At 38.5% G+C, this 17,309-nt stretch overlaps 1 protein-coding gene across 2 annotated transcripts in view; it reads left to right on the forward strand.

Annotated features, from left to right (window-relative positions):
- The window catches only part of LOC137656677 (zinc finger protein 180-like), a 55,156-nt gene that overhangs the window by 21,289 nt on the left and 16,558 nt on the right, over positions 1 to 17,309 (forward strand). Inside the window, exon 3 of one of the 2 annotated variants that reach the window (XM_068390860.1) lies at positions 13,400 to 13,474. The exons of the other annotated variant lie outside the window; for it this stretch is intronic. Within the exon in view, the coding sequence (XP_068246961.1) occupies positions 13,400 to 13,474 (75 nt within the window). The remainder of the gene's footprint in view (positions 1 to 13,399; positions 13,475 to 17,309) is intronic. 2 annotated transcript variants of the gene reach the window in all.

The raw sequence follows: 17,309 nt of genomic DNA on the forward strand, positions 1-17,309 counted from the left end.
GAGAAATAATAGAAAACAACTTGAATGTTTTGAAGTGTAATTTTTTTTTAGTGGTCATTGCTCTCCATGGACCTTGCAGAAGCTGCAGAGCGATATCTTTTGTGTGTACGCATAAAAATAACCTGTTGTCATGTGAGGTTACCAATATGTCTGCTTTCAGCCATGTGTGGTACACTAGATGATGCTGTGTGTTCTTTGCACCATCCCTTATCACTTGATTGCCCAATATCTTTAACATTTTTGCTTTAGATTTTGCCTCTTGCTCAAGAAGTCTTTCGTGCAAGCTTTAGGAAATTACCGCATGTTAGTAACGGTGATGTGAATAGTTACGCGTAGAACCAATCTATATTTGTTACTTGTATACTTTAAATGATTTTTAATTCTGTCTGTAAGATGTATAATCTAGTAGTAATTGTATTTTTCTCCTTCTGCTTGAAGATGTAGTACTGTAAAGTCCTTTCCCCCAATCATAATATAATTATCCAGGATGATCCTTGCCCTTGCATAAATTACTACTGAAACAGGCACCTAAATTTCTCGAACCACCCCGATCCACATAACTTGTTCCTTTTATAAGCCTTTACTGTTGTTCTTGTATGAATTCCTCCTGTCATCTTCGTATGCTTTACCCCACAGCTGTATATTATCCTGCAAAAATACTTTTTGTTGAATTTGGAAGGGAAAAGTGTACATATATATCTTGATATCTTTGACTTTGTGATCTCTTGCTACTTACACCAGAGGCATTTGCTAGTATCTAAGTACTGTCCTAAGATTTTGGATTAGGTTGTTAGTGCCGGGCTGTGAAACGTTGTAGCTGAAAATTAGAATCTGCAGTAAAATTATTACTTACTGCTCTTGTCATTACTGTATAGCCTACTTCATAATTGAAGTTTGTATATTTATAAACAATTACAAAGTATTACTAATTTTCATAATTTCATTTTCTATTTTAACGATTTATATTTTTTACCATTAAATTAAATGTATTAATTTTTGCAATTTTCTTAATATTTTGTGAATCATAATTTTGTAGTGATAAAATATATGAATTATACTGTATTATGTAATGGCTTGAAATGTTATCAGCTATCTGCTTTGATGTTGATTTTTGTGTTTGTGTCACTGCCATTATCATCCAAATATTACAGCATAACTAATAGTTAATATGCATTTGATGCAAACACTATTTTGATTTTTGACAGGAAAAGGTTGGGAAACAAAGGAAATTATAAGTAAAATATTATTTTACCATTTGTTTAATGTTCTCATATGTGGAACTAGCCATAAAGGATATTGAAATAAAATGGCCATATAGAAAGACAAAGGATGATAGAATTGACTAGTACAGATGAAAATAACTAAAGCTATTTATATTTGAGATAGAGGCAATGTTATGTTATTTTTTATTCTCACAGATAATAAAACTATTTATTGTTACTCATGCTAGGTGTTCTTGATACCTCTGTGAGGAAGATAGCACTTTTGTATCCATATCCACTTCTACTGAACATAAGTTGATCATTGGCTTATTGGTGCTGTCCAAAGACTTTACATATTTGCAGAATATCCGCATAATTGTAACAAACAAGTTGTAATTTCTTTATATTCTGTTTCAAAAGATTACATGTTATGTATCATTATTTCAGTTTTTTGAGATAGAATGAAAGTCCTTGTTAATTTCAGAGGTATCCTAGATAGTATTGGCTTGTAAATGTCAAATAAGGGTTGAGGGCAGACTAGATATCTAAATGCATACCTGTTGAATTTGAGTACTTGAATCCCTGTTACTGCTTTAGTTAAAAAAAATGAATAATCCCCTTAATGCTCATCAGTTACATATGGGATAGGTGATCTGATAGAAATGAAGACACAAGACAAAGAAAGGTAGAAGGATAGGGCTTCACTGCAATAAGCATTAACATGCAATCTGGAAGCTTCGTGTCATGAATATTACTTTTGGTCCTTACGTATTTTCTGCCTCGTGTGTAGGTTGGTTGGCATACCTCTTGATTACCATTGTTCTCTGGTCTTGGCTGATGTTTTGGACAGTAAACAGAGTAATGAAAAACTTGAACTTCCTCATTCCTGTTTTCCTGAGGATAGACTAACTAGTTTAGCTTTTCGATCTCGTGAGATTAAAGCTCTGTTGATGGACCTTGATGCTTATGGAAGTGTAGACCCAAATGGTATTTTTCCTTTGTTTTTAATAAAGACAGCAGATTTCTTAGCTCCAAAGTTATGTTATTTTGCGCAAGTTAGCAAGAAGAGGAGCTTTTAGCACTTGATGGAGAATTGGTAATGTTACTCCTCTATGTAATTGTGTTTGTGGCAGCTCAAGGCCCGCTGATTACCGCCCAATTTCCATAACTCGCATATTATCTAAAGTTTTTGAGCGTCTTCTGGCAAAACGTCTTAATAGGTTTGCTGAAGGTAATCACCTATTCCCTAGTTTGCAATTTGGTTGTCTTAAATGCCTTGGAGCATGTGATGCCCTTCTTACAATCTCCAATGCTGTACAGAAATCCCTTGATTGTGGTCGGGAAGTTCGTATGATTGGCCTTGATTTTAGTGCTGCCTTTGACCGTGTTAATCATGAGGCCCTTGTTTTCAATATTTAACTAAGCCGGTGATTATAATAGCTGCAACTCTGTTGCCCGACAGACAACTCTACGGTAAAAACTCGCCAGCGATCGCTACACAGGTTGCGGGTGTGCCCAACAGCGCCATCTGTCGTCCAGATACCCAGTACTCAATGTAAACAAAAGACTCAATTTTCTCTCTGTCGAGCTATCGACAAGACGTACTTACTCGCTGTTGCTAAACTGGAGTTTTTTCACAACTAATTGGTGAAGTACTTTATTCTAGTTTTGAGCTTTCGCTATGCAGGTGTTTTATCTTCATCTTAAATCTTGAATTTGTTTTGGATAGATTTAATTATGGTGACAAAGAGAGTATGGGCTTTCTTTCACTTTTAAATGGCCGACCCTTCCCTTAGACGGAAGTGTGTTTAGGCTTTTAGTAATTATATCACGTTATAGATTTTCCTCTATATATTTTATATTTTATGAAAGAATTTCTTTGATAGTCTTCGTACTGTTTTCAAAGATGAACTAACGTTTAGTTTATTTATGCTACGCAGTTGTTGACGTTCAGGACGTTCAACATGCGCTCTATCGTTACGATAGAGAGAGAGTGTATCACGGTTTCACTTTGCAGTAAGAGTAAATCGATTCTGACGTTTTGTTCATTCTTTCTTAGCTTAAATGTTTTAAATTCTATTTTAAAGGAAGTTTTTATTTGAAAAACCTTTCAGTTTTTTCCTTTAGTCAAATAACATGTTTTTTTGACGAAATATAATTGGGCTCTTCTCTTAGGTGCGAAATCAAGAGAGAAAGAGAGAGAGAGATAGAGACGGAGGGAGAGAGAGGAGAGAAAACGTTCCGTTCAAGCGGGTGACGTTGTTCTCGTGTTACTCTCGTCCCTAGTCGCTGTAAGGGGAGGAAGGATAAAACGTTTTAGTTTTTTATTCTTGTCCCCAGGCTATGTGCGGTGGGAGATTGAAAACGTAGTTATATGAACTAGTGTTTAGTCTCTTTCCCAGCCACTGATTTTTTTTATCTTAAAATATGTTTTCTGTTTTTTGCTGGTATTAATGAGCTATGCATTATACGACTGATTTCGCAATTACTACCTTTTAATGAAGGGTAGAATTGCGTGTTTCAGGTAGAAATCAGTAAAAGTTTCGATTTCAGTGAAATAAGTGCAAAACAGAAAATCGAAGTGATAAAGTGATATGCGCAAAGTGTTACAGTGTTGCGTCCGAGGGTTCGTCTGTTCGTGCCTGTCGTTCACCTAGTCCGGGACCTCTTACATGCTCCCAAGCCCAGGGGAGAAGTAATGTCAAACGACTTATGGGTTCGAGAGGCCTTGACCAACGAACAGACGTTTTCCCTCTATGGTATCGGGTGTATCTTACCAAGATCTCCCCTACCATAAAACGAGAGAGACGTTGTTTCTCCTCGTCATCCGAAGGCTTTTCGCATAAGAAACCTGTCACAAGGTTTCGAAGCCCTTAAGCGAAAGTCAGTCCTTTCAGGACAGGTCCAGCGTCCTGGTTACAACCATTAGGACAGCTCTGACCCTATGCAGTCATCGGATAACTGCTCGCCGCCTAACAAAAGCGTAACACAGACTCCGAGAGTCTTTTTTTTGTAGGCAAAGTGTTGCGGTCACAGACGTTACCCTCGTCTCTTACCACAACCATTTCCGTTGATCCTTAATGGGTTGTATGGCAAGACATGCAGTATATGCTTGTGTATGCAGGTTGGGTATACTCAAACACGAGCAATGTGCAATAGTTATGTATTCACAATTCAATACATGGTGAGCAGCAATGCAATAACAATGTTGAGGGCACGCTTGCTCCAGCGAGACTGCCCCAGATTCAATATCTCCCGCCTTTAATAGATTATGGCGGGAATACAAATAACTTTCAAAGTGCATTATATGTAAACATCCTACATCCCCTCTCTAAAATAAATGTATTACATTTTTCATGAAATTGAGGGTTTATCAAGTAATCATACAGCCAGAGAAGTATAAGGCATACTGATGACAAAATGGTGTTATATAAAAGATAACACAAATCATATAAGTGGAGCGCGATTATGGAAGACTATTCTGCCGATTAGTCCGTTGAGTCTAGCCGTTTATCTCATCGATATCCTGGCTTTCAGCCAACCTAACGTTCCTTTGTGCTTACTGTTGACGTTGGCGTAGCTTAGTCACGTCAGTCAGGTTGTTTAGAACCACACTCGATGCGGTCTCGTGTGGTTTTTCAGCCGCATTTGGACGTTAGGCCACTTGCTGATGCTCCTGTTGACGTTCAAGACGTTCACTAACAATCGGAGTTGACTTGTTTTGACGCTGTGCGTCAACCTCCGCATTCTAGAGTTGTTTTGACTGCTCAGTCTAGGCAGTCAAAGCAGTCTCGAGTGGACGCTGTGCGTCCTCACGCACCTGTTGTGGTTGACAGTTCAGTTGTTGACAGTTCACAGACTGTCAAGCAGTTACATGACGTTGCGTTCTGGTCCGCTACTAATGCACCAGTGAGTGTGGACTCTGCTTGTAAAGCATTGCCACCACGGTAGGTCTCTCCCTTGCTTGAGACTCAGCTTTTATCGGACAAGGTTCCTGTAGATGAGGAAGTTGCTGTTCCCCCTCCTACTGATATTCCCTTGAGGACTCTGTCAGATGGAGAGGAGCCTAAAGCTGCTTAAGCCTCCTGGACTTTAATTAAATCATGATGATTTTTTTAAGGATCTTTGTCCGGATCTTTTTGTAACTGCTGCTCCTTGTTCGCCTAAACGTCAGAGCTTACACTAGGCCTAGCTACTTCGAAGCCGTTGTTTTTAAGCTAGTGCTCTCTCGCTTTCCTAGAGAGCTTTACGTTGGCTAGGCGACTGGTTTTTCACCAGGAGGAGTTTGGGGGATACAGCCTTTGCTTTCCCTTCTTTTAAACTGGTTTATAGAGCGAGAGTCTGATATGACACGAGAGAAGTTCTCGGCTTGGGAGTTCATGCTTCTGCCCAGATAGACTTCTCAATTCTCGTAGACTCTCCCTGGTGCCTGGCCAGGAGACGCTCCAAGTTGTTTGCAGGTCAACTTCACAGCTGTTTTCGAGCCTTTGAAGTTTTGCTGTACAATTATGTCACGCATAACAAGGCTTTCAGGGATGGTAAACGGTACCGCCTCAGTCGCTAACCCCGTCTGTTGCCACATCTGCTCCCGTAGACCCTAAATGGGCTTTGCTGCAAGACATGCAGTCCAAGCTTGCGTCCTTGATAGAGGACTTTAATGCAGAGAAGGTTGCTACCGAACCTTCTGGCCAACAACCTTCCAACCGGTCGGTTGTGCGCCCTGTTGACGCTGAGGTAACCTACTCGCGTCTGCCAGTTGAGGTGGTTCCTCCACCGATGCGACCCAGTGTGGGTTGCCAGCCGCACGTTGACGTTAAGCGACGCTCGGAGGTGGTTGTTGACGTTCAGGACGTTCAACAACCAGCAGAGGTGACTTGTTTTGACGCAGTGCGTCAACCTCAGCAACCCGGTAGGGTGTTGACTACACAACCCAGACGGTCTAGACAGTCTCGGGTTGACGCTGTGCTTCCTCGCACACCCATGGTTGTTGACAGTTCACAGACTGTGCAGCAGTTCCATGATATTGCGTCCGGCTCCGTCACGCATCCACCAGTGCGACCGGACTCAGCGAGCCAGACGTTGCCCACTCCGTTGCCGTTTCCTCATCAGTTTTCGGATGAGGAACCCTCTGATGAGGACGTTGCTGAACAACAAGACGATCAGCCCCCAGAATAGATCAAGCCCTGCTATCCATCCAGAAGATGCTGAAGAAGGAACGCTGCTCAGTCAGGCTGTGGATGAGTCTGGTAGGGACGCTGTCATCCGTGGAACAATTTGTGTCACTAGGAAGACTACACCTCTGTCCTCTTCAATACCATCTAGCTTTTCACTGGAAAAAGGACAAGACGCTAGAAGCGGTCTCGATCCCGGTTTCCGAAAAGATAAAGTCTTGTCTGACTTGGTGGAAGGACAATATCAACCTAAGAGAGGGTCTTCCCCTGGCTGTTCAGACTCCCAATCACGTTCTCTTCTCGGACGCATCGGACGTGGGCTGGGGCGCGACACTAGACGGTCGGGAATGCTCAGGACTGTGGAACTCGAGTCAGAGGAGCATGCATATCAACTGCAAGGAGCTGTTGGCAGTACATCTGGCCTTGAAAAGCTTCAAGTCTCTCCTTCGAGGCAAAGTGGTGGAAGTTAACTCGGACATCACCACGGCCTTGGCGTACATCTCCAAACAAGGAGGTACCCACTCACTGACGTTGTACGAGATCACAAGGGACCTGCTCATCTGGTCAATAGGTCAAGACATCTACCTAATAACGAGGTTCATCCAAGGCGACTTGAACGTCATAGCAGATTGTCTCAGTCGGAAAGGGCAAGTAATTCCACCGAATGGACCCTCCACAAGGATGTGTGCAAGAGACTTTGGGCCACTTGGGGTAAAACCATCCATAGATCTCTTTGCAACCGCGCTGACCAAGAGGCTTCCAATCTATTGCTCTCCAGTCCCGGACCCAGCAGCAATACATATAGATGCTTTCCTCCTAGATTGGTCACATCTGGATCTCTACGCATTCCCACCGTTCAAGATTGTCAACAAGGTACTGCAGAAGTTCGCCTCTCACGAAGGGACAAGGTTGACGTTAGTTGCTTCCCTCTGGCCCGCGAGAGAATGGTTCACCGAGATACTTCGATGGTTAGTAGACGTTTCCAGTAGTCTTCCTCTAAGGGTAGACCTTCTACGTCAGCCACACGTAAAGAAGGTACTTCAAAGCCTCCACGCTCTTCGTCTGACTGCCTTCAGTCTATCGAAAGACTCGAGAGAGCTAGAGGCTTTTCGAAGGAAGCAGCCAGTACGATTGCTAGAGCAAGGAGAGCTTCTTCCATTAGAGTCTACCAATCGAAGTGGGAAGTCTTCCGAGACTGGTGCAAGTCAGTTTCTGTATCCTCAACCAGTACCTCTGTAGCTCAAATAGCTGTTTTTCTCTTTTACCTGAGAAAAGGACGATCCCTTTCAGCTCCCACTATCAAGGGCTACAGAAGCATGTTGGCATCGGTCTTCCGGCATAGAGGCTTAGATCTTTCCAAACATAAAGATCTGCAAGACCTCCTTAAGTCTTTTGAGACCACCAAGGAGCGTCGTTTGGCTACCCCTGGATGGAATTTAGACGTGGTACTAAGATTCTTCATATCAGACAGGTTGGAGCCGTTACAATCAGCCTCCCTGAAAGATCTCACTCTTAAGACTCTTTTCCTGGTATGCTTAGCCTCGGCTAAAAGAGTCAGTGAGATTCATGCCTTCAGCAAGAACATAGGATTTTCGTCAGAAAAAGCCACTTGTTCGCTACAACTTGGTTTTCTAGCCAAAAATGAGCTGCCTTCTCGGCCTTGGCCTAAATCTTTCGATATCCCCAGCTTATCGGAGATCGTAGGCAATGAACTAGAAAGAGTCTTATGCCCTGTTAGAGCTCTTAAGTTCTATTTAAAGCGTACTAAACCTTTACAAGGCCAATCTGAAGCTTTATGGTGTTCAGTTAAGAAACCATCCTTGCCTTTGTCAAAGAATGCTTGGTCAGACTTTATCAGATTGTTAATACGAGAAGCTCATTCACATCTGAGTGAGGAAGACCGAACTTTGCTTAAGGTGAAGATGCATGAAGTTAGAGCTGTAACAACTTATGTGGCCTTTAAGCAAAATATATCTCTGCAAAGTATAATGGACGCAACCTATTGGAGAAGCAAGTCAGTGTTCGCGTCACTTTACTTGAAAGATGTCCAGTCTCTTTACAAGAACTGCTACACACTGGGACCATTCGTAGCAGCGAGTGCAGTAGTGGGTGAGGGCTCAACCACTACAATTCCCTAATTCCATACCCTTTTAATCTTTCTCTTGAAATGTTTTTATTGTTGTTTTTTGGGTTGTCCGGAAGGCTAAGAAGCCTTTCGCATCCTGGTTGATTTGGCGGGTGGTCAAAGTCATTTCTTGAGAGCGCCTAGATTAGGGGTTTTGATGAGGTCCTGTTGTATGGGTTGCAACCCTTGATACTTCAGATCCTAGGGGTCGTTCAGCATCCTAAGAGGATCGCGAGGCTCCGTAAGGAAGACGTACTTAAAAGGCAGAGAAATTGTTCAAGTCGACTTACCTTACCAGGTACCTATTTATTTTGTTTTTGTTATTTTGATAACTTCTAAAATGAAATAAAAACTCTTAGCTCATAATAATGTAAACATATATTGCTGGTCTCTACCCACCCCCCTGGGTGTGAATCAGCTATTATAATCACCGGCTAAGTTAAATATTGAAAAATTTTATTTTGATAATAAAATAAAGTTTTTAATATACTTACCCGGTGATTATAAATTAAAGGACCCTCCCTTCCTCCCCAATAGAGACGCAGTGGAACGAGGAGAAAATTGAGTCTTTTGTTTACATTGAGTACTGGGTAGCTGGACGACAGATGGCGCTGTTGGGCACACCCGCAACCTGTGTAGAGATCGCTGGCGAGTTTTTACCGTAGAGTTGTCTGTCGGGCAACAGAGTTGCAGCTATTATAATCACCGGGTAAGTATATTCAAAAATTTATTTTATCAAAATAACATTTTTCAAACTGAAACAGTTGGGAGTGGGTGGGTCGTTTCTTAGCATTATTATTGATTTTTTAAGTAATAGATCTCAAAGAGTTGTTGTTGATGGGCACCATAGTGAGTATAGGAATGTGATATTCGGTGTTCCACAGGGTAGTGTTCTTGGCCCATTACTTTTCATACTATATACACATGACATGTGGTTTGACCTAGAAAACAAGCTTGTTGCATATGCAGATGATGCTACTCTTTGCATCAATTCCATCCCCTGAATGTAGATCTGGGGTTGGTGAATCCCTTAATGGAGATTTAGCTAAAATTAGTGCAAATTATTGGGTATGAAGTTGAATCCTAACAAAACTCAAAGTATGATTGTAAGTAGGTCAAGAACGGTGGCTCCTCAACATCCGGATCTGTATTGATAATGTTTCTTTAAATTTGTATGACTTAATATTTTAGGTGTGATTCTCGACAGTAAATTTACTTTTGAGAAACACATTAGGTCTGTGTCTTCTTCAATTGCACAAAAAATTGGCTTATTGAGAAAGTTTTACAAGATTTTCGGTGATCAATCTATTCTGAAGAAGTGTTTTAATTCTTTCATTCTACCTTGTTTTGAGTATTGGTCTCCTGTCTGGTGTTCAGCTGCTGATTCTCACCTTAATTTGTTGGACAGAAACTTAGGTCTATTAAATTTCTTATTCCTGATCTAGATATTAATCTTTGGCACTGTCGTTCAATTAGTTCATTATGCATGTTGCATAAGATTTTTCATAACTCTGACCATCCTTTACATTCTGATCTCCCTGGACAATTCTTTCCTGTTCGTAATACCAGGCAGGCAGTTAATTCTAATAGCCAGGCCTTCACCATCATGAGGCTCAATACTACACAGTATTCTAGAAGTTTTATTCCAGTTGTTACCAAGTTGTGGAATGATCTTCGTAATTGGATAGTTGAATTGGTAGAACTTCAAAAGTTCAAAGTTGGAGCAAATATTTTTATGTTGACCAGGCTGACATGAGTCTTTGTATAGTTTATATATGGCATGTCTGTTTTTGACGTTGGTAATAGTTTATATAGGACATATCTGTTTTGATGCTGTTACTGTTTTTAGAATGATTTATTTTTAATTTATTCTCATCATTTATTTATTTCCTTATTTCCTTTCTTCACTGGGCAATTTTTCCCTATTGGAGCAGCCCTCGGGCTTATAGCATCTTGCTTTTCCAACTAGGGTTGTAGCTTGGCTAGTAATAATAATAATAATAATAATTGGGTATTGCCATAACCTCTGTATCATGGTCTTCCACTGTCTTGGGTTAGAGTTCTCTTGCTTGAGGGTACACTCTGGCGTACTATTCTATCTAATTTCTCTTCCTTTTGTTTTGTTAAAGTTTTTATATTTTATGTAGGAAGTATTTATTTTAATGTTACTGTTCTTAAAATATTTTATTTTTCCTTGTTTCCTTTCCTCACTGGGCTATTTTCCCTGTTGGAACCCCTTGGGCTTATAGCATCCTGCTTTTCCAACTAGGGTTTTAGCTTAGCAAGTAATAATAATAATAATATTTGGCACCACTACCACCAGATTCAGTACAAATAAGATCTTGTATTTCATGGTTTCTAGGTAATTGTTATCATTAAAGTACTTTGTAGTTTTTTAATGTTGTGATTTTGAGTATGGAGGATTAAAATACATTTGGTTTTCTCAGCTGATAGCTTACTAATGTCAAAATTGAACGACAACAAATTCTTTGGAAGTGTTTTGATTAGTGATATACAGAGGATTTTTGTTTTTACCTTAAATGCATTTTTTTAGTTACATCTATATTTTTGTCCAAATATCTGATTGGTGGTTTGTATATAACTATATCCTATTCCTTTCTTCCTTATGCATATAGACACTATGCTTCATGGCTACAGGTTATGTAAATATCAATTGTTCCGTCACTAACAAACCTTACATTATTTTTATGAATATCCTTTTGGCAAAGCTGAATGGATATCCCTATAAATAACTACAGGATTGTATTAGGAAAAATAGAAATAATTTCCCAATGTGTAATTTTGATGCCTTTAAGCTTGTTAAAAAATGTAATGAAAAGTATTTTGTAGTACGATCATTCTTGATAAAACTACAATATGAATCAGAACATAAGATAGTGCTGTTATATCAGTACAGTTTTCTTGTAACATATCAGTAATTGAGGAACAAACTGGAATGTGAGATCTGAGGACAGTGCAAAAGACTGGCAACAGTTCAGATGATTTTAAATAGATTTCTTGGCTACGGGGAATAGGCGTAAAGGGTCCAAAAAATAATAAGGAAATAGATTGCCTGGCTACTTTAAGTAGGAGGACAGTCTCACAAGTAAAAAGGAAATAGAACGCCTGGCTACTGTAAGTAGGAGTAAAGAGTCCCACTAGTAAAAAGGATATAGATTGCCTGGCTACTGTTAGTAGGAGTAAAGTCCCGCTAGTAAAAAGGAAATAGATTGCCTGGCTACTGTAAGTAGGAGTAAAGAGTCCCACTAGTAAAAAGGAATTAGATTGCCTGGCTACTGTAAGTAGGAGTAAAGAGCCACTATTAAAAAGGAAATAGATTGCCTGGCTACTGTAAGTAGGAGTAAAGAGTCCCACTAGTGAAAAGGAAATAGATTGCCTGGCTACTGTAAGTAGGAGTAAAAAGTTCCACAAGTAAAAAGAAAATTGATTGCCTGGCTACTATGAATAGGAGTAAAGAGTCCCACGAGTAAAAAGGAAATAGATTTCTTGGCTACTGTAAGTAGGAGTAAGGAATCCCACTAGTAAAAAGGAAATAGATTGCCTGGCTACTGTAAGTAGGAGTAAAGAGCCACTATTAAAAAGGAAATAGATTGCCTGGCTACTGTAAGTAGGAGTAAAGAGCCACTATTAAAAAGGAAATAGATTGCCTGGCTACTGTAAGTAGGAGTAAAGAGTCTTCCCACTAGTGAAAAGGAAATAGATTATCTGGCTACTTTAAACAGGAGTAAAAAGTTCCACAAGTAAAAAGGAAATTGATTGCCTGGCTACTGGGAATAGGAGTAAAGAGTCCCACGAGTAAAAAGAAAATAGATTGCTTAGCTACTGTAAGTAGGAGTAAAGAATCCCACAAGTTAACAGCAATTTTTATGATGCATTTGTTACGCCTGTCCTGTTCAGTAATAGCTAAAATGTTAATTCTGCACTTAAAGATAGTATGGAGGAGATTTTGAAAGAGGTACGATAACAAAATTAAAGACGGGTTGTTGAAAGTTTAAATTGTATTTGTGGAAATTGCAACTGAAATGTGCACAAGAAAATAGTTGAAATTTGATGAGGAGAGGAATGGAGCATTGTTTTTTATTAGAAAATTAAATGTTACGCATCAGGTGGATGGTCCAAAAAATTTCAATGAAAAATCATTTGTAGAAGACTTGAACCAGACAGGAATCCAGACAAAAATCATAAGATAGAAACCATAGGGGAGAATGTATATAATTTTTTATCCCAGGAATAGAAAATTGATATGGCAACTTAGAAAGCATTAATAATAATGATTTTGGTTTGTATTTCTCAGATTGTGCATTTGCAGTCTTGCAAACAGAGTAAAAGTTCAAGTTTGTTTCCAAAATTATCAAGTTATTTACGTGACATACAGTATTAAAATAATGTGGTTTGTAACTAGTAGAGAAGGTGGTATAGACGACTATGGAGAAATAAGTTTTTTCTCTATATGGGATTAGCACCTAATGTGTGCCTAATGTGGCTCTTTTTGGCATTATAAAAGGATATTTGAAGTGTTCTTTTGGCCTCTAGTTACAACCACTTTTACTCTTTCACTCTGCGTATCATGCTTCCCTTCCTCCTTGCTGTCCATCTTCTTGTAATGTCATAGTGCAACTAAAGGTCTTTCCCAGTTATGTCTCAGCACTCGATGACCTTTCGGCCATTGTGCCGACCCGGATCCTACACGTTCATCTATTTAGATAGGTAATAATTCAGAAATGATGCAATAAAGAAGATCTAGAAGATTGCCAACTCCATGGAGGAATAAACGGGACAAAAATGTGAATGATGATGATGATGATAATGTTTGTTATTTGATGAGAACTTTATTTCATTTATAATTGTTTTAGCCATTATCGTATATCTGCTCATTCCAGGACCTGTTGGGGAGTGTGAACAGGAACTGTCAGCCCTTGACAAGAGTGTTCTAACAGTTTTGAAAGACAATAGCGGTGAGTACTGTTGTTGAAGCCTTTCATTATACTTAGGAATGGAGTAATCCAACCACAAAACAAAAGGGGTAGTCATGGTAACATGATTTGATTCATAGATTCTTTATTATCACACAGATTCTTTAGAATAAAAGTGGAAAACACTTTTTAGTGTGTGTGTCGTTTGAAGTTTTGTGATGGCAAGGAATAACTTAGTAAAGGAAGCTTCATCTACTGTCAAAACCTCTTATCACTGTTGATTGGCATTATATACTACACAAATGATGGCACCACATCAGCTTGTAAACATGTACAAAACTCAATTGATTTCATCATTAAATAGATTGATGAGCACAGTTTAAAATTTTCTACATCCAAGGCTCACCTCAAGTATTACCCACTACCTTATAACTTTGAAGATACAAATGTACCTTATGGAAACGAAGTTAATTAATTTTTTGCTGGATATTTGACTCTAAACTCATTTGGTCTAACAAATTGATTCCCTAAAATATAGGTTGAGCAATGATTGCATGTTTGAAAAGTTGTTTGTGGTCTTAGTTGGGAAGCAGATGAAAAGTCATTGAGGCTATGAGTTTCTGTGTAGATAAGAGATAGAATAAGACTGCCCAATATATTGTGCATGTGAAACTAAGATTAGATTTGATGTTGTACAGTTCATAGTATTTGCCTTAGAATATGGTTGGGTGCATTTAAGACATCTCATTTTGAGAAAATTTATGCAGATACTAATGAGTTACATAACAAATAAATTTGCGAAGGGAAAATTGAGTCTGGCATGTGTGTAGTAGTGAAGCTGACCACTGTAGCCCTTCCTTCAATGTTTTGGAAAAAATCTGGTATCTAAGATAATTAGCTGACCAAGATTATCAAAGCCTTTGCAAGTTGTAGCAGGTGAACACGGCAATATTTCTCTTGAGACGCTGAAAATTCAGGGAGTTGCCCATCCTGATGTCGTACATTAAGCCATAACTGAAATTTCCAAGTGCCCAAAATCCCTCACAAAGACTTTAACTCTTATATAAGAGGTCAGCTCCAAATTCAAAGATGGTGCTGTTTATAAAGGTCCTGTGAAATTATTTACCAATGGTTTGAAGTCTGGGAATGATGGTGAATGAATCATATGTTGTAAATTGATGATATGTTAAAACTTAGATAAAAACTGTAACTTTTAAGAGTGCACTAGACAGAAATTTAATAATTTCCACTCTTTAGTTCAGCAAGAACAATATTGGTGCTCTCACATTTCCTGTTGGCACTAATCTGTTTATTTCTTATGAATTTTCCCTCTTTAGTGGAAATTCATGGTAATGAGGTAACAAACTGTAAAGCAAATAAAAATCCACCCCTGTATGTATACATCAGAAAATATTGGCCACTCATGTGAAAAGACAGGGTTCTATACTGTATTCTAAGTAAATTGTATTAGTAGTGGCTGTCCTCTCCCTCCTTGGCAAAAATAAACCTAAAGTTTTTAGGGATAACAGTAGCCCTTAGCCTTGGTTTTAATGCCTTGGTTTTAATATCAACCAAAAGTTAATTTGATTATAAGAACTAATGTTCCGACTTACTCTCCTCACTCAAGTATATTTTCGTTAAATGACCTCACTAGTTACAGTGCTTGGCCTCTGGCCTAAAATTCTGAATCCAATCCCTAAGTATATTATAGAAGTTAGCATTGTGCTGGTACTTGTTCATTGTAATCTTTTATTCAATCTTTTGCACTGTTGTTGGGCGCTATAGAGCACCAGGAGAAAGTATGGCCTTAACATAAATTATCTTTATGAAATTTTGGGATAAGTTATGATTGAGCCTCCTTATGGCCTTTGGTAGTAATCTACTATGTTTTATTTTTTATTAGATTAACCTATTTGTAATTAATTAAGATTTTGTGATGTATAAATGTGTTGATATTTGTTTTTAGATGCAAGTGTTATGCATATTTTTATTTTATGGTCTGAAAAATTCAGATTTTTTTTTTATTTTTCATGAGTACATTTAGTGGCATCTCCGGCCAAAATCCCATACATTTATTCATTCACTAGTCATTAATCAGTTGAGCATCAAATTTAAATGACAGTACTGTGGCAAATCGCGTCACATTGTAGTTGCTCATTCTAGTCACCAGAATTAGCAGGCAATGCATCCTATTACACTGTATGTTTTTGAACATAAAGATAATTTTTGTACAAAAACCTCTTTAGCGCAAATTACTTCTGAAAATTTTGAAAATTGGCATATTTTGTCTGGTGGAGGTAGCAGCAGTAGGGGATTCAGCATTATGAAGCTTCATCTGTGGTGGATAATGTGGGAGGGTGGGCTATGGCACCCTAGCAGTACCAGCTGAACTCGGTTGAGTCCCTTGTTAGGCTGGGAGGAACGTAGAGAGTAGAGGTCCCCTTTTTTGTTTTGTTTCATTTGTTGATGTCAGCTACCCCCCAAAATTGGGGGGAAGTGCCTTGGTATATGTATGTATGTACTAAAGATTTGATTAAAGACAAGAACTAGTTTGCTTTTTAGGTAACTGAAACGAATCATTTTTAGCCGGGATTTTCACATAGGATGTTATTTTATGGCAACCTCATCACGTGCCCCACATTACCTCGGATACCCATCAGTCGTCCACCTTGGTTTTCGCGTTTGTTCAGAGCTGTAATACTAGCGTAGAACTACTCTGTACTCTTTCTGTAGAACCTCTACTGCTTCTTTCATTGTTAACATGTCACTTTATTACTGTAATTTATTTCTTTTCTGGACTATTGGTCGTATTTCAGTTTTTACAAGTGATAATGTAAATTTTTCACTTAGCTGGTTATTACCCATTCCATTGCCAATCTCTCTTATGGATTTATTGGCTGATTATAAGTATTAGCTTTTTTATTACTTAAATGAATCATACCAACTGGCAGTGATAACCTTGACCCATAAATACAGTTCTACCCATCGGTAGAATTGCTTCCTTGTGAGCAGCATGACGATTCCTTTTTGATCAATCGCCACTTACGACTGGTCACACTTAGGGAGGAGATGAACCCTGGACAACTCTTCCGTTGTTGTTTATTTCTCTGAAAAGAAGGTTTCTTTGCATCTATTAGATACTGCTTGTATTTTTCAAGTTTGTGTTATTATATTTTGAGTTGAGCACTCGGAACTATAAAAATTTCTTTTTGAAAAGAAAAATATGAGAAATAAAAACTATCCACTAGAACTAGTAGTTTTTATGATTTGCAATTTCCAACTGCTGTACAGTATATCACTACCTTTGAAACTGCATGTATAACTACTCTTGTAATTGAATCAAGAATAGAAACAATAATTTAAAACACAATCTTACTTTTGAATTATTACCTGTCAAAGATTTTGTTTGCTGTTAATCTGTGCTAACAAGGAAAAACTAGGATCACCTTTGCAAGTACAGTACCTATATATCTACTCTTGTAATTGAATGAATAAAAAAATGTTATTAGAAAAAGTCATAATTTTAAATAAATACCTTATAAATATTTTGCTCGCAGGTGGTCAGTACTAGCACGTAAAACTAAGACAAACTTTATAACTATGTACTGTACATAGTTACTCTTATAATTGAATGAATAATAAAAAAAAGGTACTGAATTATTAGGTCATTCTTATGATGAGAATAAGTTTTGGAAAGAAGTGAAGAGAGTAAAGAAGGATGGATTGAGGAATGAAGAGACAGTGAAAGATGAAAATGGAAGGTTGTTGAAAGGAGATAAGGCAAGGAAAAGGTGGACTGAATATTTTGAAAGTTTGCTGAATGTTGAGGATAATAGGGAGGCAGATATAATTGCTGTTGCAGGTGTTGAGGTGCCAG

The sequence above is a fragment of the Palaemon carinicauda genome, chromosome 17 (assembly GCF_036898095.1).
Source record: "Palaemon carinicauda isolate YSFRI2023 chromosome 17, ASM3689809v2, whole genome shotgun sequence".
NCBI lineage: Eukaryota > Metazoa > Arthropoda > Malacostraca > Decapoda > Palaemonidae > Palaemon > Palaemon carinicauda.